The sequence below is a fragment of the Beta vulgaris genome, unplaced genomic scaffold (genome assembly GCF_026745355.1).
Source record: "Beta vulgaris subsp. vulgaris cultivar EL10 unplaced genomic scaffold, EL10.2 EL10_2_Chr_UnSca3, whole genome shotgun sequence".
In the NCBI taxonomy this organism is placed as follows: domain Eukaryota; kingdom Viridiplantae; phylum Streptophyta; class Magnoliopsida; order Caryophyllales; family Amaranthaceae; genus Beta; species Beta vulgaris.
The window spans coordinates 1,483-24,782 of NW_026611045.1; the positions used below are offsets into that span (position 1 = coordinate 1,483).

At 35.5% G+C, this 23,300-nt stretch overlaps 1 protein-coding gene, 1 long non-coding RNA gene and 1 pseudogene across 2 annotated transcripts; 1 reads left to right on the top strand and 2 right to left on the bottom strand.

The window, feature by feature from the left end:
• Positions 1-3,300: 3,300 nt before the first annotated feature.
• Positions 3,301-6,877, bottom strand: LOC125494386 (uncharacterized; the record flags this gene model as incomplete). The annotated part of the gene is made up of 6 exons (XM_057392342.1): positions 6,699-6,877; positions 6,028-6,610; positions 5,859-5,951; positions 5,646-5,762; positions 5,173-5,568; positions 3,301-3,357 (listed from the first exon to the last, which is right to left on the bottom strand). Coding segments are annotated over exons 2-6 (858 nt in total), but the record flags the coding sequence as incomplete, so codon positions are not given.
• Positions 6,878-7,694: 817 nt separating this feature from the next.
• LOC130590273 (uncharacterized) lies at positions 7,695-14,609 on the top strand (annotated as a pseudogene).
• A 6,908-nt stretch (positions 14,610-21,517) lies between these two features.
• LOC130590275 (uncharacterized) lies at positions 21,518-22,830 on the bottom strand. The gene is made up of 2 exons (XR_008967851.1): positions 22,736-22,830; positions 21,518-21,699 (listed from the first exon to the last, which is right to left on the bottom strand). It is a non-coding gene; the product is annotated as an uncharacterized LOC130590275 (long non-coding RNA).
• Positions 22,831-23,300: the final 470 nt, after the last annotated feature.

Genomic DNA, 23,300 nt, shown 5'->3' on the forward strand with positions numbered 1-23,300 from the left:
GAATCTTTATATTGAATTGTTGAAAGATTCGATCTTTATATGAAATAGGGCATAAAGATTGAATCTTATATTGAATAGGCTTTGTTGTTAGTCGAGAACTAGAGGATCTTTTATTAACCTCTATTAGGATCCACACAACCCTCAATTTGTAAATTCAATGCAATGCACTCGAATTGTTAAATTAAAACACACACACACCTAATTTGAGGAAATTAGACTCACAAACATAATAGGACCCCTATATCATTCAACAACTAAAAAAAGAATTATAAAGCAAATGATGTGTTCGTGGATAGTAAAATCAATAACAAGTCTCAAAACACCCAATTCCCTTGTACTTGTTGAAAGATTCGATCTTTATATGAAATAGGGCATAAAGATTGAATCTTTATATTGAATTGTTGAAAGATTCGATCTTTATATGAAATAGGGCATAAAGATTGAATCTTTATATTGAATAGGCTTTGTTGTTAGTCGAGAACTAGAGGATCTTTTATTAACCTCTATTAGGATCCACACAACCCTCAATTTGTAAATTCAATGCAATGCACTCGAATTGTTAAATTAAAACACACACACACCTATTTGAGGAATTAGACTCACAAACATAATAGGACCCCTATATCATTCAACAACTAAAAAAAGAATTATAAAGCAAATGATGTGTTTGTGGATAGAAAATCAATAACAAGTCTCAAAACACCCGAATCCCTTGTACTTGTTGAAAGATTCGATCTTTATATGAAATAGGGCAGAAAGATTGAATCTTTATATTGAATTGTTGAAAGATTCGATCTTTATATGAAATAGGGCATAAAATTGAATCTTTATATTGAATAGGCTTTGTTGTTAGTCGAGAACTAGAGGATCTTTTATTAACCTCTATTAGGATCCACACAACCCTCAATTTGTAAATTCAATGCAATGCACTCGAATTGTTAAATTAAAACACACACACACCTAATTTGAGGAAATTAGACTCACAAACATAATAGGACCCCTATATCATTCAACAACTAAAAAAGAATTATAAAGCAAATGATGTGTTGTGGATAGTAAAATCAATAACAAGTCTCAAAACACCCAATTCCCTTGTACTTGTTGAAAGATTCGATCTTTATATGAAATAGGGCATAAAGATTGAATCTTTATATTGAATTGTTGAAAGATTCGATCTTTATATGAAATAGGGCATAAAGATTGAATCTTTATATTGAATAGGCTTTGTTGTTAGGTCGAGAACTAGAGGATCTTTTATTAACCTCTATTAGGATCCACACAACCCTCAATTTGTAAATTCAATGCAATGCACTCGAATTGTTAAATTAAAACACACACAACCTGATTTTATAGGAATTAGACTCACAAACATAATAGGACCCCATATCATTCAACAACTAAAAAAAGAATTATAAAGCAAATGATGTGTTCGTGGATAGTAAAATCAATAACAAGTCTCAAAACACCCAAATTCCCTTGTACTTGTTGAAAATTCGATCTTTATATGAAATAGGGCATAAAGATTGAATCTTTATATTGAATTGTTGAAAGATTCGATCTTTATATGAAATAGGGCATAAAGATTGAATCTTTATATTGAATAGGCTTTGTTGTTAGCTCGAGAACTAGAGGATCTTTTATTAACCTCTATTAGGATCCACACAACCCTCAATTTGTAAATTCAATGCAATGCACTCGAATTGTTAAATTAAAACACACACACCTAATTTGAGGAAATTAGACTCACAAACATAATAGGACCCCTATATCATTCAACAACTAAAAAAGAATTATAAAGCAAATGATGTGTTCGTGGATAGTAAAATCAATAACAAGTCTCAAAACACCCAAATTCCCTTGTACTTGTTGAAAGATTCGATCTTTATATGAAATAGGGCATAAAGATTGAATCTTTATATTGAATTGTTGAAAGATTCGATCTTTATATGAAATAGGGCATAAAGATTGAATCTTTATATTGAATAGGCTTTGTTGTTAGCTCGAGAACTAGAGGATCTTTTATTAACCTCTATTAGGATCCACACAACCCTCAATTTGTAAATTCAATGCAATGCACTCGAATTGTTAAATTAAAACACACACACACCTATTTTGAGGGAATTAGACTCACAAACATAATAGGACCCCTATATCATTCAACAACTAAAAAAAGAATTATAAAGCAAATGATGTTTCGTGGATAGTAAAATCAATAACAAGTCTCAAACACCAATTCCCTTGTACTTGTTGAAGATTCGATCTTTATATGAAATAGGGCATAAAGATTGAATCTTTATATTGAATTGTTGAAAGATTCGATCTTTATATGAAATAGGGCATAAAGATTGAATCTTTATATTGAATAGGCTTTGTTTTAGTCGAGAACTAGAGGATCTTTTATTAACCTCTATTAGGATCCACACAACCCTCAATTTGTAAATTAATGCAATGCATCGAATTGTTAAATTAAAACACACACACAACTAATTTGAGGAAATTAGATCACAAACATAATAGGACCCCTATATCATTCAACAACTAAAAAAAGAATTATAAAGCAAATGATGTGTTCGTGGATAGTAAAATCAATAACAAGTCTCAAAACACCCAAATTCCCTTGTCACTACTACATTAAAAGGCAAAGGCAACACACCAAAATCGTTGCAATAGGGCTAAAAGTCGTTGCAATAGACCTACTGCAACGGCTTTGTACCGTCGCATTTGTTGGCGTTGCAATAGGCCTACTGCAACGACTTTTAGCCCTATTGCAACGGATAAATGTGTCGTTGCCTTAGATCATATATCTATTGCAATGGCTTTGTTAGTGGCAGGTTATACAACATTGTTGGCTACTGCAACGCCTATTATTTAAGCTAGTGCGACGGCTTGAAGCTACTGCAACGGAATTTTTTTTTTTTCCATTTTTTGGTGATATTGCAACGATTATTAATGTAACCTGTTGAAAACCTATAATATTACAGCTCTTGATATATATTGGTAACGATACAACAGATGCAAAAATACTCTTGAAATGCCAAAAATAATTATCATATATATCTGTATCATAATATCCAAAATAATCGTCATATATATCTGTATCATAATATCCAAAACTAATTAAACTAAGAGTATACATGACAAATCCTAATTAACGATAATTAACGTACTCAATCAAACCCAACTAATAAATATTTGTTTTAGTACCACAAATTCCTTTTAAGTACACATATAGATCATTTTGCTTCTAAATATCGCTCCACTTGATCTATTTTGCTGCTCTCCCGAGTTTCACTAATTAACCAAAGGTTGTCCGGCTCGGTTAGATCCCAAATCTTCCGGAATTTCACCAAGTCTCTCCTGAAAAGCAAATATAAAGCAATGAGTAATAATTAGCCCATTGATTTCATTTGGTAAAGATTCTATATTGCTTTGCACCAAGAAAAATATTGGAAAAAAAAAACATTAATGCTTATTATTCTGTAGACAACAGTAAATCACTTGAACATGATAAGTGGAAGCTGAATTACAAAATGAAAAAGATAGCACCCAACAAAAGCAGTGGTAAGAAAACCAATTCCCTTCCACGAAGTTTACTATATGTACACTTGTCATATTTTGTGGCAATTAAGTTCATTTTCAAGTACCCCAATTACCCAACCGCATAGAAAATTGATGTGATTCTATGGATAGTCGAACTCTTTTGTGATTTTTACGAATTTATGTATGAAACAATAACAAATAAATGGATAGGCTCTATATGTTCCCTCAAGAACTAGAGGATTTCTACCTAGCCACAACTAGTAGATTCACATAAACCACGATCTATGTGTTCTTGATACGACGATCAAAATCAATGCAACATGCACTTGATAACTTTACTCAAAGTAAACGAAAACTCTCTCTCTCTCTCTAACTTTTTATTAAATAAACTCGTGTACTTATATATACACGTCTAACAAACCCTAAATCTTATCACCTGAATGCTAATAAGATAAACACAACCTAAACAAAGATAAAGCACACGCCTAAACTAACCTAAAATCCGAATTAACTTAGGATAAGGATTATCATGCCTTATCTTATTTGGATTCCTAACTTGACTCAATGACAAAGGAATTAGACTCCTAAATATAATAGGATTCCTTTTATCATTCAAACACTTACTTAAAATAAACACCTAATAACAATTAAATTACATAGAATCCTAACAGAACTAGGACACTATGCATGAATCCTAACAGAACTAGGATTTGTAGAAAATGACCATACTCCATATGTATCAAAAATCAATAGACTTACTGTTTAGTATTATGATAGGCAGTCAAAGAAAGACCAAAATCGAGCATAATTCAGAGAGATAGGCAGTCAGAGAGAAATTCTAGACACTTTCTTAGGCAGAATTGCTAATACTCTAGCTCTAATTATGCTTTTAATCTATTATTTAACACTAACTTCAATACTGGGAACACAATGCTACCAGTATACAGAATTTATTCCTTGCTATATTACATACACTTTCTATTTAACACTAACTTTCTTAGGCAGAATTATGATAGGCAGCTTTAGTATTATGATAGGCAGTCAGAGAGAAATTCTAGACACTTTCTTAGGCAGAATTGCTAATACTCTAGCTCTAATTATGCTTTTAATCTATTTAACACTAACTTCAATACTGGGAACACAGTGGTACCAGTATACAGAATTTCTTCCTTGCTATATTACATACACTTTCTATTTGACACTAACTTTCTTAGGCAGAATTATGATAGGCAGCTTTAGTATTATGAAAGGCAGGTTTAGTATTATGATAGGCAGTGCTAACCAGGTGATAAACCTGTGCTTAGGAAGACTCCATATGTTCCACACCACAACATCCCATGTAACATACACTAGTCTGCTCACACTTCGACTTTTCAGATACACTCTTAACAGAATAACTGCTCATATTACTAAGCTTAATTTTGTGAAGACAATGCCTATTTTACATTCATTTTTTCAGTAATTGGAGAGCTTTCTCAAAGTCATGTAACCCATTACCTTTCTACTTGTCACATGGATTATATGCTTTTTATGTTGTAGAGAATGAAATCATGAAAAAGTCATGGTTGTAACATATTCCACAGGTTTAGTTCATAAATATATTCATAGAGAAATAAGACTTAAAAAGGGTACCTCACAATCTAACAATTGAGGGCCATTAGAAGCTTGCTCATTGGTGTCACTAGTTGGATGTTGATCTCTAGATGCATCCTTTGGTTTTGTACCAATTGAAAAGTCAGGAATCACAAGCTCTACTCCTGGATTAGCGGCTTGAATTTGAGAAAGAATGATAGATGCCACGCTCGGTGCTAGCTTTTGCACCAATTGAGTCTCCATACTTTGTAAAAACTCCTGTGGAAATATGAAACCCAAATTTGTATCCTTTTTTTTCAAATCAGTCTTTGTTACACCTCTTCCATAAAGGCGTACACGATTTTTGCGTACAGGATCTTGTATGACTTCAGAGTAATGATCCTTAGTGTTACCATCTTCTCCATGTTCAACACTTTGTAAAGCATCCATCTTGGCCTATCCAATGAAGATTAAGTTATTACATATACTAAGTTAAGGCAGAAAATATGCAAATAAATAGCATGTCAACTCACAATATTGGATATAGATTTTTCGTTGTTGGTGAGGTATGTCTTTTCAGGATTTCTTTTCCTCGATTCTTTGTAGACCTTTTCTTGTGAAGGCTCTTGCTTATCCGGATCCTCTTGTTGCTTTAGAGATAAAAATTTGTAGTTCAATATATAACTTTCTAAGAGTATGAAATGATGGAACAATAAGAACTATAAATCAAGATAATGTGTTGTTACCAACTTATGACGTAACATTGCGTATGACTTTGGACCCATAGTATGCATATCATCTAGTGATCCACGATTGCCTTTATTAATTTTTGCTTCTTTCTGTAATAGAAAAAAAGTTAACATACAATTTCAACAGTAGAGCGAACAAAATTATATAGAGAATAAAACCATATACCTCGATTAGTGAACAATTCCAGTATTCCAAAAGATCTTTAAATTGAGAATCGGAAACTGTTTTTGGACGATTTTCCCACCTTTTCTCATCAGTTTCATGTGCATAGTAGTGCTTTTGCTTTACCCTACATTTATGACCACGCCAACTTGCATTTATAGATTCGAAAACCCATTTTTTCCCTTGATCGGGAACCATGTACTTTTCCTAACCCAACAATGAATGAGCTCAATTAGTAGTATATAAGGTATTCGGTCCAATGAATGAGCTCAATTAGTAGTGTATACATGTTTTCAGTTTGATGAATGAGCTTATATAGAAAAGAAACAATGAAAGGAACATACCAAAACATAATCCCATATTTTATCAAGTGTGGGCAAAAGTTTGAATTTTCTATAATTAAGAGGCGCAAGCTCGGAATCCCTAGCAACTGTACCCAAGAAGAGGCTAAATTCATCAACAACTTCTTTTGTTGGTCCAACTGGTTGGCCGATTGAGTTCAGTACAATAGCTTCACGCTCTTCTCTTGTACGCGAGTGGACCTTTGTTAACGTTGTTGGACCTCGTTGCTTTTTACTCTTACAAGCTATTTAAGGTTAAGGTATTAGTTTATATAATAAGATAGATATAAAAGAAAAAAGAAAATGTCATCTACAAAAGTGCGTAATATATACCTTCCTCTATTCTTTCATTTGGTTGAGATTCCACTTCTATTTCTTCATTTATTGGTTGTTGCTCCAATTCATGTTCAACTTCATCATTTCTTATTATAGTGGAAGGAATCTGAATTTCCAAGTTTGCTTCATGTGTCATTCCATTGGTAATAGGAGATTCCGTGTCTGTGGTGTGTCGCATCTTTTCTAACTGCTTTTGCCAAAACAAGCGAAATGAAGATATAGACCCCGGAATACAATACTCCTTTTCTTGTGTCTTTCCCTTTGGTTGTTGCTTTTGAGGGCGTGCAAATCTTTGTCATTTGCTGTTTTGCAGGTTTGGCAGTTCCACGGATTTTCGCCTGTTTTGCTCGACATTTTCAGATTGTGTGTTATCCTTTGCTTGTTGGTTCCGTTGCCCATTTTTATGCACAAACTCCCTCATAGATAATGGTTGAGATAATGGGTGCTTCACTCCCTCTTTTTCCACCTGAAACCATACAAGAAACATATAATGGCACCAATCTGAGTAAATTATTAAACTTTCTGGCTGCTATAGCTGCTGCCTTTTTCAGAGAAGTAGACATATGTGATTAATGAGGCTCCTCTAGAGTGAATGAGTGAGTTAAAATAGACAAGGAAATGATGCTTCACCAAGAGCAGCCTTTATTAATCCACATCTCAATTAAGATTCCAATACTTCCTGTAAGCATCAAGCTTACTTTGCTTTGATGGCAAATCAAGAAGAACACTTTCCAAGGAGGCAATAATATTATATTGCAAGGCACATCTAACAATCCATAAGCGTGCAAATAATAATGCTTAAAATACAATACAGATTCTTAACAACAACTCTACACACTTCAAATCTGCATTGTACTCAATTTGATCAGGTGCTTTCTAAAAACTTTTTCATTGTCATTTTAACTTCAGAACTTCTTTGTGCAAATGATATAAATGAAGGGGAAGAGAGGTGTCCCTTTGATGAGTCATCCAGTGACTTGAATAGTTTAAATCATGAACTTCTTTGGTGCGAAAGTAGTGAATGTCATTGAAGCTGCAGCAGGAGCACCTGGTGTTGAAAATTTTGGTGCTGAATTGCTGTCAGCTGCTGTGTCTTCTCAGCTTCAGAAGACCATTCTTGATCATATATGCTCACATACAAGAAAATCTATACTATCTTCTGTCAGTACTTTGGTGGATATTTGTGGTCGTTGAGGAAGAGAAGGGATCTTTATATGGGCATGCTACTCATGGTTTCATTCAGTTCCTGTCATACTCATCTTCTAGATTCGGTAGTTTTGCTTCCAATGACCGTGATTGCTCTTCCTTGAGTCAAAAATCTGGAAGCTCGACCCTCAGGTCGACTTTGTACATACTACACATCCTGCTCAATTATGGTTTAGAGTTGAAGGATATACTGAACTATGACATGAACTGGATTGATCCAATAAGTAAATCAGAATGTATCCTTTGCCACCTATATCGATTGGTATATAAGTACTTATGGAATTGTATGAAAGTGTAACTACAATAATGTGATATTTATATTAATATGGGAAGTTTTTTGATAACATTGCTCCTCCCCTGGAAAAACAGTGTTGGTAACTAAAGGCATCCAAATTCAATTTTCATCTCCCCCTTGTAGCCTTCGTCCTTGTACCAACTATGAATTTTGTGGAAATTATTCCCTTAATCCTAGTCCCATCCCACTTTCCAAGGAAGCTGTTAGTTTTCATACTATAATTTTTCTGAGATGTCTGCTTAATTTGGGTGCCATAGGAAATTTAACATTTATTTTGGCTACAGGAATGCTACTAAGCCTTAGAGCAAAATAATCTGCCAAAGTATTGGAAATTTATGTTTAGATACTCACTGTTTTTGCTACATGCAGTTTGAAATGGCAGAAGAATGCCTGAAGCATGCAAAGGATTTTAGTGGCATGTTGCTGCTTTATTCTTCAATTGGAGATGCGGAGGGAATTTCAACACTCGCTTCCTTATCTAAAGAGCAAGGGAAAAATAATGTTGCTTTCCTTTGCTTATTTATGCTGGGTAAATTAGAAGAGTGTCTTCAGCTATTGATAGACAGGTTATCTATCACTTCAGAGATGTACTTTTGTATAAGGCTTGTGATGCAGGAGCATCTAATTCAAGCAACCAAGGTCTTCTTCTACATGATCAAGAGGAGAACATGGTAAAGGAGGTTCAATTTCTAAGCCTAACTAGCTCGGTTTATTCTAAAACCTTACGTAAGCAACTTGATTAGGGCTAATCCTATGTTAATCTCTACTTAAGCAAGATTAGTAATACTTAATGACACCTTAAACATCATTATGTATTGTTAATCAAGTTTAGTAAGTGATTAGTAGCCTAAGTACATGTTTAAGTTATGTTAATCATGCTTTAAGAGTTAAGCTAGTAAAAGCTCATGTAATCCGATTTGTGTAAGCTAGTTTAGGAATGATTTTTGCTGCTTTTGGTTGCCACCACCTACTGATTTGAAGCCTTGGGAAGTGAAGGAAGCCATATGAAGATCACATGGGCAACCAAGGCCATATCCAATGAAAGAAGAAGACTTCAAGGCAAGGTATGCCTTCTGCCCAGCTCCAGCGTCCAGCTACTCATCTTTGAAGTTGTGGGCAATCATCATTTGAGCTGCAAATTGGACAAGCTTTTGAGGAGTAATAGTTTAATATGTTTACTTTAGTATCCTATTGGTAGTTTTACTGTTTTGTAGCTTCCAATAGAAATCTAAGCTAGTTTGTAGAAGGTGTGCTGAGCAGAATGTAATTGTTGTTTCATGTATTTTATTAGCTTAGTTGGCGTAGCTAGGGAAGTCCAAATCAGCCGAAATTTGGACACAATGTAAACAAATATGTTAGCTTTGCTATCCTTTTGGAATTAAGTCATTTGAATCAAAATTGAGAAAGTTACACTCAAAACATTAAGCTGTGTGCTTATTGTCTTTCGGTCGTTTGGTTTTATCAAATCTTTGCTTAATTCTTTCACTTAATCATTGAATTGGTGGATGAAACTCAAAGTAGATGCAAGTTAGAAGCTTATTGTTATTACTTGATCATTTGGTGGATTGGTTGTGAAAGGGTGGTGGTTGTTCAATCAAATTGAACCGGTTAGATACATCCGATTGTTCTTTGTTTCCTTTGTTCTTATTACTTACTTTGAATGCTCTTGAATGCTTAATCAATATGTATCATTTGGTATCAGAGCTGTAGGTTGATTAAGAGCATTCTAATTCATCCCTTAAACACATTAAACACACAAACAAAACCCAAACACAATCCCCCCCAAAACCGAACCTATTCTAAGCCCAAACACACTTCTTTCTTCTTTCTAGCAACTTTCATTGAGGTTGAATCAATCATGAGTGGAGGTGAAGAAAATCAGTTTAGAAGGGGTATGAACTTGAGTGAAGCAAGGTTGGTAGGAGTGGAGAATCAAATAGCCACTTTAAGTGAACAAATGGCTAATTTGATGACTGTGAAGAGAAGGGTATAGAGGACCTTAGGGGAGAAAATGTGGAGGATGAAGGTGTAGCTTATGATAGTAGTGAGGAGGTTCTTTCTGAATCTTCAAGAACTAGAAGAAAACCACAAAAGAAAGATGATTTTAGAGACATTAAGTTAGAGGTTCCTGAGTTTGATGGAAACCTTAATCCAGATGCTTATTTGGAGTGGGTTTCAAGGTGTGATCGAATTTGAACTTAAGGAGTATGATGATGTAAAATCTTTCAAAGTTGCTGTAGCTAAACTAAAGGGGTATGCATCCCTTTGGTGGGAAAATGTTGTGTTAGCTAGAACTAGAAAACAAAAGCCTAAAATCAAGAGTTGGAGTAAGCTAAAAAAGAAAATGAGGGAGAAGTTTTTACCATCACTTACACCCTTGATTTGTATAATCAATTGGCCGAAATTTTCAAGACCATAAAGGGGTAGAACATTACATCCATGAGTTTGAAAAGTTGTTAATGAAGTTAGATGTACAAGAAAGAGAAGAGCAAACAATGTCTAGATTTCTAGGAGGCTTAGAAAAAGACATTAGGAGGAAGGTGGAGTTACATCCTTTTCTACCTTAGATGAACTCTTTAAGTTAGCTCTTAAAGTTGAAAAACACATTAAGGAGAAGAAGAAGAACCTTTTGTGAAGGGAACTATTTCTAGGGAGTTTCTAATAAAACACCATACACATCTCCTTACACCCCTAAGAGTGGCGGATTGAAAGTAGTTGATAAAGGGAAGGAATAGTGAATGAAACCTCAAAAAAATCAGATGTAAATGCTTTAAGTGTCATGGTTATGGTCATTATCAAGCTCAATGTCCTAATAAAAGAAGCTTAATTGACATTAAAAAACATTGAAGAATCACTTGAACAGGAGGAAAACAAGAAGAGGAACATGAAGAGGAGGCCGAAAGTGATGAAGCTTTGGAGGTTGGAGAGGTGACTCAAGGTGATCATTTAAGCCTTTTTTAAGAAGATTCTTCATCCAAAGAAGCTGAATTGGTTCCTTCTCAAAGGGATCAAATCTTTCAAAAAAATGCTTGATTGGAGGGAAGATATGTTCGATGATCATTGATGGAGGGAGCTGCACCAATGTTGCTTCATCTTCTATGGTGGACAAGCTCAATCATGCTACTTTCTCACATCCAAAACCATATAAGCTTCATTGGCTTAATGATGGCAATTGTGTGGAGGTAACAAAACAAGCTTTAATTAGCTTTTCTTTTGGTGATTCTTATAAAGATGAAGTTTTATGTGATGTATTACCTATGGATGCATGTCATGTACTCTTAGGTAGACCTTGGCAATCTGATAAAGAAACTTTGCATAATGGAAGGACTAATACTTACACTTTCATGCATAACAAGAAGAAAATTGTACTTAGTCCTAGCCCATGGCCGAACCATCTAAAGCCTAAAACAACCTCACCTAAAACACAAAACAAAAAAACCTTAATCCTTTCTAAACCTCAACTTGATAAAGCTGTAGAAAAGGGGAAGGTTATGTATTTGTTGTTGTTATTGGATGAAAATGATGTAAACATTTGAAGTGCACGAAATGGTGAGAACCTTTAGTGAAGGAGTTTGGTGATGTTTTTCCTATTGATCATCCATGTGGTTTACCCCCTAGTAGAGGAATTGAACACCAAATTGATTTAACCCTGGCGCCCCTTTACCTAATAAACCAGCTTATAGATGTAATCCTGAAGAAGCTAAGGAGTTAAAAAACAAGTTAGTGAGTTGTTAGCTAAAGGATTTGTGCAAGAAAGTCTTAGTCCATGTGCTGTACCTGTCATTTTGGTTCCTAAGAAGGATGGTTCTATGAGATTGTGTGTGGATTGTCGTGCTATTAACAATATAACAGTGAAGTATAGGTATCCAATACCTAGACTTGATGATTTGCTTGATGAGTTACATGGTTCCACTATATTTTCGAAGATTGATTTGAGAGTGGTTACATCAGATTAGAATCAAAGAGGGTGATGAATGGAAAACAGCTTTTAAAACTAAGAGTGGTTTGTATGAGTGGCGTGTGATGCCATTTGGTTTGACAAATGCTCCTAGTACTTTCATGACTTATGCATGAGGTACTCAGACCCTTCATTGGTATCTTTGTTGTTGTTTATTTTGATGATATTCTGTGTATAGTCAAAGTGAACAGGAACATCTAATGCATCTCAAGAAGGTTTTCCTTAAACTAAGGGAAAAGAAGCTGTATGCAAAGATGGAGAAGTGTGAGTTCTTTACTTCAAGTGTGACATTTCTTGGATTCATAGTGTCATCTAATGGCATTTCTATGGATGAATCTAAGGTGGAAGCAATCAAGTCATGGCCAGTTCCTAAATCTATCACTGAGGTTCGAAGTTTCCATGGTTTAGCTTCTTTTTACAGGAGATTTATCAAGAACTTTAGCACCTATTGGCGCCATTGACTGAGTGTATCAAGAAAGGGTCCTTTATTTGGACTCCTGCAGCACAAGAGGCATTTGATCAATTGAAGAACATGCTTAGTAAGGCTCCTGTTCTAGCCTTACCTGATTTCAAGAAAGTGTTTGAAGTGGAGTGTGATGCAAGTGGTGTAGGCATTGGAGCTGTTTTACAACAAGGAGGGCGCCCCATAGCCTATTTCAGTAAAAGCTTAATCAGTCCAGACTCAACTACAGCACTTATGATAAGGAGTTCTATGCTATTGTTCGTGCCTTGACTCATTGGACTCATTATCTCAGACCAGCTCAGTTTGTGTTACATTCAGACCATCAGGCTTTGAAGTACATAAATGGACAACATAAGCTCAGTCCAAGACATGCAAAATGGGTGGAATTCCTTCAGTCCTTTGATTTTGTTTCAAAATATAAAACTGGAGTTTCTAACATTGTTGCAGATGCTTTATCAAGGAGGCATTCTATGCTTTCTCTTATGGAGGCTCGTGTGCTTGGCTTTAGCCATCTTAAAGACTTGTATTATGATGATCCAGATTTCTCTTTATTGTTAGAAGCATGCAAAGAAGGATCTCATGGAGCTTATTCATTGCAAGATGGCTTTCTTTTTCGAAACAACAAGCTGTGTATCCCTAAATGCTCATTAAGGGATTTGCTAATCAAGGAGGTTCATGGAGGAGGACTAGCAGGACACTTTGGCATTAACAAAACTGTTGATGTATTGCAGGAACACTTCTACTGGCCGAAACTTGCAGGAGATGTTCATGCTATTCTAGCTCGATGTTCTATATGTCAGAAGGCTAAAAGCTCCTTTCATCAAGGGCTTTACACGCCTCTACCTGTTCCAGTTCAACCATGGGAAGATGTGAGCATGGATTTCATTGTTGCTCTACCTAGAACTCAAAGGCAGAAAGATGCAATTATGGTGGTAGTAGATAGATTCTCTAAAATGGCTCATTTCATTCCTTGTAATAAAACTGATGATGCTATTCATGTTGCTGATTTGTTCTTTAAAGAAATAATTAGACTTCATGGAGTTCCTAAGTCTATTGTTTCTGATAAAGATGTAAAGTTTCTTAGCTATTTCTGGAAGAACTTGTGGAAGCTTTTAGGTACTAAGTTGCTGTTTAGTACTACTGCTCATCCTCAAACTGATGGCCAGACTGAGGTGACCAACAGGACATTAACTATGCTGCTAAGGACACTTGTGAACAAGTCTCAGAAGGATTGGGATCTAAAGCTAGCTCATGCTGAGTTTGCTTACAATAGATCACCAACTTATGCTACTAAACATTCACCATTTGAGGTAAATTATGGGATTAATCCTTTAAGTCCTATTGATTTACTTCCATTTCCTATTGAAGCACATAGTAGCAAAGAAGCTGAAGTGAAAGCAAAGGAGATGAAGCAACTTCATCAGCAAATTCGAACCAGAATAGAGAAGGTGAATGAAGCATACAAGGTTCGAGCAAATAAGCACAGGAAAGAAGTTCTTTACAAGCCAGGTGATCTAGTGTGGTTACATCTAAGGAAAGAGAGGTTTCCTACAAGGAGGAAGAACAAGCTAATGCCACGAAGTGATGGTCCATTCAAAGTGCTAGAAAAGATCAACAACAATGCATACAAGATAGAATTGCCAGATGAAATGGGAAACATCTCAGCTACATTCAATGTTGGTGATTTAGCTCCATATCTTGCAGATGATTCAGAGTTACAAGAAGACCTTTTCGAACCTGAGGAGAATGATGCAGGAGCATCTAATTCAAGCAACCAAGGTCTTCTTCTACATGATCAAGAGGAGAACATGGTAAAGGAGGTTCAATTTCTAAGCCTAACTAGCTCGGTTTATTCTAAAACCTTACTTAAGCAACTTGATTAGGGCTAATCCTATGTTAATCTCTACTTAAGCAAGATTAGTAATACTTAATGACACCTTAAACATCATTATGTATTGTTAATCAAGTTTAGTAAGTGATTAGTAGCCTAAGTACATGTTTAAGTTAGTTAATCATGCTTTAAGAGTTAAGCTAGTAAAAGCTCATGTAATCCGATTTGTGTAAGCTAGTTTAGGAATGATTTTTGCTGCTTTTGGTTGCCACCACCTACTGATTTGAAGCCTTGGGAAGTGAAGGAAGCCATATGAAGATCACATGGGCAACCAAGGCCATATCCAATGAAAGAAGAAGACTTCAAGGCAAGGTATGCCTTCTGCCCAGCTCCAGCGTCCAGCCTACCTCATCTTTGAAGCTTGTGGGCAATCATCATTTGAGCTGCAAATTGGACAAGCTTTTGAGGAGTAATAGTTTAATATGTTTACTTTAGTATCCTATTGGTAGTTTTACTGTTTTGTAGCTTCCAATAGAAATCTAAGCTAGTTTGTAGAAGGTGTGCTGGCAGATTGTAATTGTTGTTTCATGTATTTTATTAGCTTAGTTGGCTAGCTAGGGAAGTCCAAATCAGCCGAAATTTGGACACAATGTAAACAAATATGTTAGCTTTGCTATCCTTTTGGAATTAAGTCATTTGAATCAAAATTGAGAAATTACACTCAAAACATTAAGCTGTGTGCTTATTGTCTTTACGGTCAGTTTGGCCTTTATCAAATCTTTGCTTAATTCTTTCACTTAATCATTGAATTGGTGGATGAAACTCAAAGTAGATGCAAGTTAGAAGCTTATTGTTATAACTTGATCTTAGTTTGGTGGTAATTGGGTTGTGAAAGTGGTGGTTGTTCAATCAAATTGAACCGGTTAGATACATCCGATTGTTCTTTGTTTCCTTTGTTCTTATTACTTACTTTGAATGCTCTTGAATGCTTAATCAATATGTATCAGCTTGTCTGTTCCTCTTAAATGTCACACTAACCCGATTTTCTTTTCAGTAACCGAATACCCGAGGCTGCTTTGATGGCACGTTCATATCTTCCCAGCAAAGTTTCAGATATTGTTGCATTATGGAGAAAGGATCTTAGTAAGGTCAGTTACTTATTATGTGTATCATTGGTTGTGTAATGTAAAAGTCTTGGCATTCGTTCATCTTCAAGAAAGGATTTGAGACCTTTTTGTTGCTCCTTTAACAAACTTTTTTTGTTTGGAAATTGCATTGGACGATAAATACGATCTGGGCTCACTTATGATGTGCATGTGTGTTAATGCTTCCCATCTGCATCACCTTAAGATGTGTGGCAGCATAGGCATCCAGAAAAGCATGTTATTTTGGATTTAGTAGGAAGACATCTTGCAAAGGATATACCACTCCCCCCTGCACTGCCTCCCTTCTTGCACCCCTCCCTCACTGCACACACTCCCTACACTCACTGCACACACACCCTCATTGCCTTGCACTCCCTGTCCTGCACTCCCCACACACTCACTGCCCACCCCCTCCCTGTCCTGCACTCCCCACACTCACTGCACACACTCACTACCCAACCTCCCTGCCACTCCCCCACACACTCACTGCCCACCCCCTCCCTGCCCTGCCACTGCACACACTCACTGTCCACTGCACACACTCACTGCACAAACTGCACCCTCCCTCAACTCCCCACTCCCCTCCCTGCCACTCCCCCACACACTCACTGCCCACCCCCTCCTGCCCTGCCACTGCACACACTCACTGTCCACTGCACACACTCACTGCACAAACTGCACCCTCCCTCAATCCCCACTCTCCTCCTTGAAAAATTTGGTTTGGGCATTGCCTTATTAACTCAATACTTGTATATGTTATCACGAGCAAGCATTTGACAAGTCATATTTTGAGAAACTGATTTCCAGAATCGCATCCATAAACAAGACAACACAAATATGCAGCAAAAAATGAACCAAAGAAAAACATATGGAGACCAAAGAAATAGATAGATGAATATATAAAGGTTATAATAAGCCAGCATAACCTAATAAGACCACTAGAGATAATATACACGTAGAAATTGAGCGGAACAAAATCACAAACCTCCATAGTATTTTGCCGCGCATCATTATTAGTTTCGTTCTCCTCGTCATAACCCTCATAGTCTGATGTGAAGTACTCGTCATCAGATGAAAATATTTCATCATCTCTCCATCCACTGAGAATCTCCTGAGTTTTGTCGAGTAATGACTTGTTTGCCAAACCTCCAAACCCTTTTGCTTTCATTCTTTCTTCGTTAAACCTCACTCTCTCTAAACGTTGCCTCTCATAAGGTGGAATCTGATGTTGTCCAACATTAAGCTTCTCTCTATTCCTTTTCATCTACAGGGGGGGAATGAGACAATCAACGTTATTGTATATTTTTGGGGAAAACAACAGGAACACCAAGCAGTGGGGAAACATTGTACTACATGCCATTGTCCAGCATCCAAGGACACAAAGCCAGCATGTAATGATTTACAGAAGAAAGAAAATGCTAACATTATCTCTGTCAAAGACATGAAATCTGATGCACACGCAATGACAAAGAAGAAAGCACACGCAAGTACAATCCATAAGGATGCCAAACAAACTACTTGTGCAGAGCTGAAGGAGGAAAAGCAGCATATAGCAAATTTTCAATCAAAGGATTCAAAGAAACCTGCTAGTGCAGAGATAAAGAAAGAAAAGAAGGAACACCATGCAAAAAGCAACACAAACTACTGCATGCAACACATTGGTCAAGAAAGAACACAAGGATGAACCAACCAACCACTGCTTTTCAAGCATGGCAGATCACTGGAAGGAGAAGATCATTGATGGTTAATTACAAAATAAAAAAAAAAACCGCAAAGATATATTTTATGAGACGATAAATCATGAATTAAACACATGCATTGTAATTCAATATAGACACGAATTCATATCGAATACCAGAGAAAAAGCCATATATAGTACCATCAGAAAGTTCTCTAGGAAGATTTTGAATAGCATAATGCCAACCCTCTTTAAGCGGATCCTCAATAAAAAAAACTTGATGTGCTTGAGATGCCAAGATGAAAGGTTCTCCTTGTGAAATATTCTTATTCTTATTCACGACATCCATCCCAAAATCATCCTTTTCCGAATGAAACCACACACATCTGAACAAGATAACACTAAAGTGACTATATCTCAATAATATCTTCTAACGAGCCATAATAGTTCACAGCCCCCGTAACAGGATTTTGATCTCTACTACTAGCAAAACTATGCGTTAGAGCTGTTAAGGTGACTCCACTATTTTGAGTTACGCCATTTTTCTCTCGTTTCATGGTGTGGAACCTATAGCCATTAACAGAGTAGCCACTGAACTTCTTAGCAACACAAGATGGTCCTTTTGATAACCATTTGATATGATCCGTTATTTCTTCCCCTTCTTGAATATTTTGATCAACTTTCTCTCTAAACCACTCCATGAAATTCTTGCTATGAGTATGCGCGAAATCCCATTTTCTTTTCCTGTGGCTGCTTACAGACAACTTATGTTCACTGTGATTTTACTAAATATGTTAGTATCTATCACAATTAGCAAGATAAAAAAATTAGAAAAATAATTAGAAAAAATTCCGTGTTAAGTTATCTTACTCGATGTATCTCTCAACTTCCTCAGAATCACAATTGAATAAGACATATTGATGGACTTGGCTCGTGTAATGTGATCCATCATAAATCCATAATCCTTCTTCTTTCTATTCCTTCCCTTTCCTCTAATAGGTCGGCCAATATTGGGAAATAATGTATTTGAGATACTAGGATCAACGACATTATTATCTGAAGGACTGTTTGATCGATTCAAGTATCTTCTACAGAATGCGAGACATTCTTTGGCCAAATATCCTTCAGCCATTGAGCCCTCCGGACGACCCTTGTTCCGAACATCAGATTTTAACTCTCGGAGGTACCTCTCTATTGCATACATACACCTAATTCCAACTGGACCACCAAGCTTAATTTCTTCCACCAAGTGAATTGGTGAATGAACCATGACATCAAAGAAGGTAGGTGGGAAAATTTCTTCTAACTGACAAAGGGTTTCAACAATCTCAGTTTGCAAATAGTCGAGATTTTGGGGGTCGATAGCTTTCTTCCATATGCCCTTAAAAAAGGCACACAACCTTAGCAAAGGTTTTGCAACATCTTTGCTCAAAGTTGTCTTGATTGCAACAGGAAGCAAGTAATGCATTAGAAAATGAGCATCATGACTCTTATATCCAGTGATCTTCCTTTCACCAACTTGCACACATCGAGCAATATTTGAAGCATATCCAAGTGGAACTTTGCATTTTTAATGACCTGGCAAAACAATCGCTTCTCTTCTAATGACATCGAAAAGCGTGATTTTGGAAATACTTCCTTACCATCTTCTAGTAATTGAGGATGAAGTTCAGGCATCCAATTTAGGGCTTTCAAATCTTGACGAACATTAGCATGATCTTTGCTCTTCCAGGTAAATCTAACAGTGTGGCAATGATATTATCACATACATTTTTTTCAATATGCATTACATCAAGATTATGGCGAAGTGAACAATGCTTCCAATATGGAAGTTTTAAAAAATATTGGTACCCTTTTCCATGGAACTTCCTTTTCTTGTTTCGTTATCTTTTGCAACTTTCCACATTTATTTCGAAAACCACAAAGTAACTCCTTAGTTTCGATTCCTGTTAAACGAACTGGTTGGTCTCTTTGCCCCGTAACTCCAATAAATATCTCTTACTACGACGCCAGGGGTGGGACAAATCTAAAAAAGTAGGGTGACCCATATAGCAATGTTTGTGGCTTTTGTTGAAAAATAATGATTCAGTTTCATAATGACAAGCAGGGCATGCAAGTTTCCCTTTTGTGCTCCAACCAGACAACATTGCATAAGCAGGAAAGTCACTAATGGTAGACATCAATGCTGCGTGCATATCAAACCTTTGATTGCTTAAAGAGTCATAAGTTTCCAATCCAACCTCCCACAATTCTTTCAAATCCTTAATTAGTGGTTGCAAATAAACATGAATATCATTTCCGGGGATAAGGGACCGGGAATAAGCAATGCTAACATCAAAAATTCAGGCTTCGTAAGTAACCACGGAGGTAAGTTATAATTGATCAATATCACTGGCCACGTACTATGTACAATGCTCATATTGTGGAATGGGTTAAACCCGTCTGAAGCTAACCCAAGCCTCACACTACGAGCATCTTTGGCAAAGTCTGGATATCTCTTGTCAAATGTTTTCCATGCTTCACCATCCCTTGGATGCTGTAAAAGCTCATCTTCTGAATCATTCGTTTTATGCCATATCATGTACTTTGCAGTTTCCGGACACATAAATAACCTTTGCAACCTTTTCTTAATTGGAAAATACCTTAGAATTTTAGCAGGAATTTTATAATCCTTCCCATTAGTCTTTTCTTTATTAGTTACTTTCCACCTTGAAGTCTTGCAAACAGAACAACTTGTTGCATTTGCGTGCTCCTCCCAATACAACATGCAGTCATTAGGGCATGCATCAATCTTCTGACAATCTAGCCCTAAAACTCTTAAAACATTTTTTGCTTCATTAAAAGACTTGGGCAAATTTGCATCTGGTAGTGTGTCTCTAAATATTCCTAACAAAGCCGACATTGCTACATTGCTCAACTTATGGTCACACTTGTATATAAATAGATGAATAAGAAAGGACAGTTTGGAAAATTTCTTGCAACCTGGATATAATTCTTGTTGACCTTCTTCTATTAATCTATAAAACTTCTTTGTATCTTCATTCGGCCCTTCTCTCATTGTATCATGCAACAACCCCTCTATGTCATCATTTGTGTCTAATATCGCATCATGTTCTTCTGTCACATCCGGTTTTTTTTCAATATTTATATCTAAGTCTAACAACTTATCACTTCTGGGAACAAAACCATTAACAATGATATGATCCCTAACAACATTTCTATACTGCCAATAACGATAATGACAAACATTGCAAGGACAACAAATCTGGTTCCCTTGTGCTTTAATAGCAAAAGCCTTACTAATGTACTCCTCAACTCCTTCTTCATATTCATCGCTCCATCTTTGAAGCATCCACCATTTTTATCTATGTTATCCATTTTGTTCCTTAACGGTATGTTGCAAAACAGATTATTGAGTCAGCATACAATTTTTAAAAAATTATAAAAATCCTTATATTTCAAAACAAATTGTTAATATAAACTTTGAACATTCAATAAAAACAAACCAGCTCCCAAAGCGTTTCACCCGCTAATATAGGAGTAGACATCTTTTAGAATTGCGACTAAATACATTTATCATATGCTATTACCCTCCTTTTTGCTCGCCAACCACTTTAAGAAACTGAGATAACTCACAATAGATATCTTTGATTCCCTTTAAAGTGCAAGTAAACAAATGGTTAGTAACTTAGAGGACACTTCTACTTCTGTATCAATGCTCTTTTATCTCCTTGACTCAACGTTATCAACTTAGAGGACACTTCTACTAATATCGACTCAACGTTAGCTGCCATAAAGATGTGGTCCTTTATTTCCTTGTTTAAAGTCTTCATATTCCACTAATTAACATAGGACTGCTGATCACTAAGTTCAACAGTTTCTACAATAAATTGAAGAAGTTGATGCAATATTCCTTCCGCATTTATTCACCGAATAAAATCACAGATTTTTTTAATGTTTTATTAGGTAATTGAATTTTAAAATTTGTCCCCTATAGAGCATCCAATATGGATTTGAATCACACAAACCTACACCACTTATTGGGTGATCAATTAAACATCATTATTCATCAAACATAATGCACACAATAGCTCAATATTAGTTTTGGCAAGCTTTAATTGTAACACCCCAAAACTTTGGTTCTAAAACTTTATAAAATATTCACTTTTCATTAAAATATCTGACCAAACCTTTAGGGTGTTACCGCCGCATCTATTGTTCAAAATAAATGCAAGGCTAATTATTAGAAATAAAAATTTTACTCACAAACCAAAGTATCAAAATAAACCAAACTAAGTTGTCTACTTTATACCAAAACAAAACTAAACAATCTCAAATGGCAGTACTGTAGTGTTTATTAAACTAGGTGAACTTAAAAACTATAAATTCACTCATTCCTGCAACGTAGTCCCTTTCACCAACCTGCACAATATAAATAGGAAAAGAGCAAAGAAAAACAAAAACACAAAAATTAGCGAAAGCTAAGTAATTACAACTCCATCCCGTAAATAATAATAATAATAGTTATATTTTTAAAAATAATTTTTATAACATACATACAAATATAATACAATGCAGACAAGTATAACATAATACAGACAAGTATATAATATGATTAACCATTTCAATTATTCAAGTTTATATGAGTCATACACAACAATTTATTTATTAGAAGGGAATTGAACGTCAGAGGCCGGGACTAATCCCAGTAACCACCTACTTCAACATGGGTCGTCACCCAGATAATTAAGAGTAATGGCCAATATCGTTTTGCAGAACGTCCCTAGTGTGCACACCCCTCACTAATCTAATGGGTATCCGCAATGCGCACCAATAGTATTAGGAGGAAGACAATAAAGAGTTGTAACAGAATAAAATCAAGTACTGTTCATCACCTATGGAGGATCCAAATCCACAGGATAATTCCCTCAATTTCCACTTTACGTGATTAATAGATTTTTAAAAGTTGTGACACATCAAACATCACATTAACATTAGCAGGAACATCTTCAGTTCAATAAATACTTTTCACAACTTAACCACTTAATATAATTATGATAATAACGTCCATAATTCGTAGTAACCAATACATCCATCATTAGAGCCTCAAAGAGTCACTATATCAACTTATACCGTTCGAAAACATCATATAACTCACTAATTTTACCCATTAAGTTACATTACCAACGTTAATATAATTTCTTAAACATGTGGATTACATATGTACACTACTTCAAAAAGTAATAATAAAACACTTGTAGATACATATGTATTTATACGTAGGAATAATAGGTACTATAAATATAATAATAATAATTTTAGTCATAACACATACTAATACTATTTATGCCACATATATACATCTAATATAAACATAAAATCATATAATCACATGTATTACACATAGCACATATAATTCCTAACGGGATTCTAGTTGTTGATGGACATTGTGAATTACCTCGAACGCGTCCCAAATATCGCAATATCAACTAAAAGTCACCTTCTACGAAGTTTCCGTCTACAACAAATAATAACACCTAAAGTCAGTCACTTGATTAATATTCCCAAAAAAAATAAGACTAAAGTTTAAAACTTTATTTTAACATAAATAATCAAAATCACGAAATATGTGTTTGATGTCTCTTTATTTTTTTTTCTTAGCTAAAGAAAATAGGAAAACTAAACTTGCAGGCACAAGTTATGATGAACAACCTTTTTAATTCTTTTTCCTTTAATTGTCTTTTTTTTAAAACTACATAAATTAAAAATACTCATCTGATTGTGACAGCAAGTCACAATCCAACTTGCTGTACAAAACAAATCAACCTTTCCGTTTGTTTTTAAAAAAATACAACACTATTTCCTTTTGTTAGCAAACTTGGTCAATGAAGAAGAATAGGAACTTTAAGTTCCTGTAAACGCACGCTAGAAACCAGAGGGAAAACAAGGAAAGAAGAAAGAAAGAAGAAAAGAAGAAGAAGAAGAAAGAAGAAAATTAGAAGAAGATCGGCACCAGACTCCGG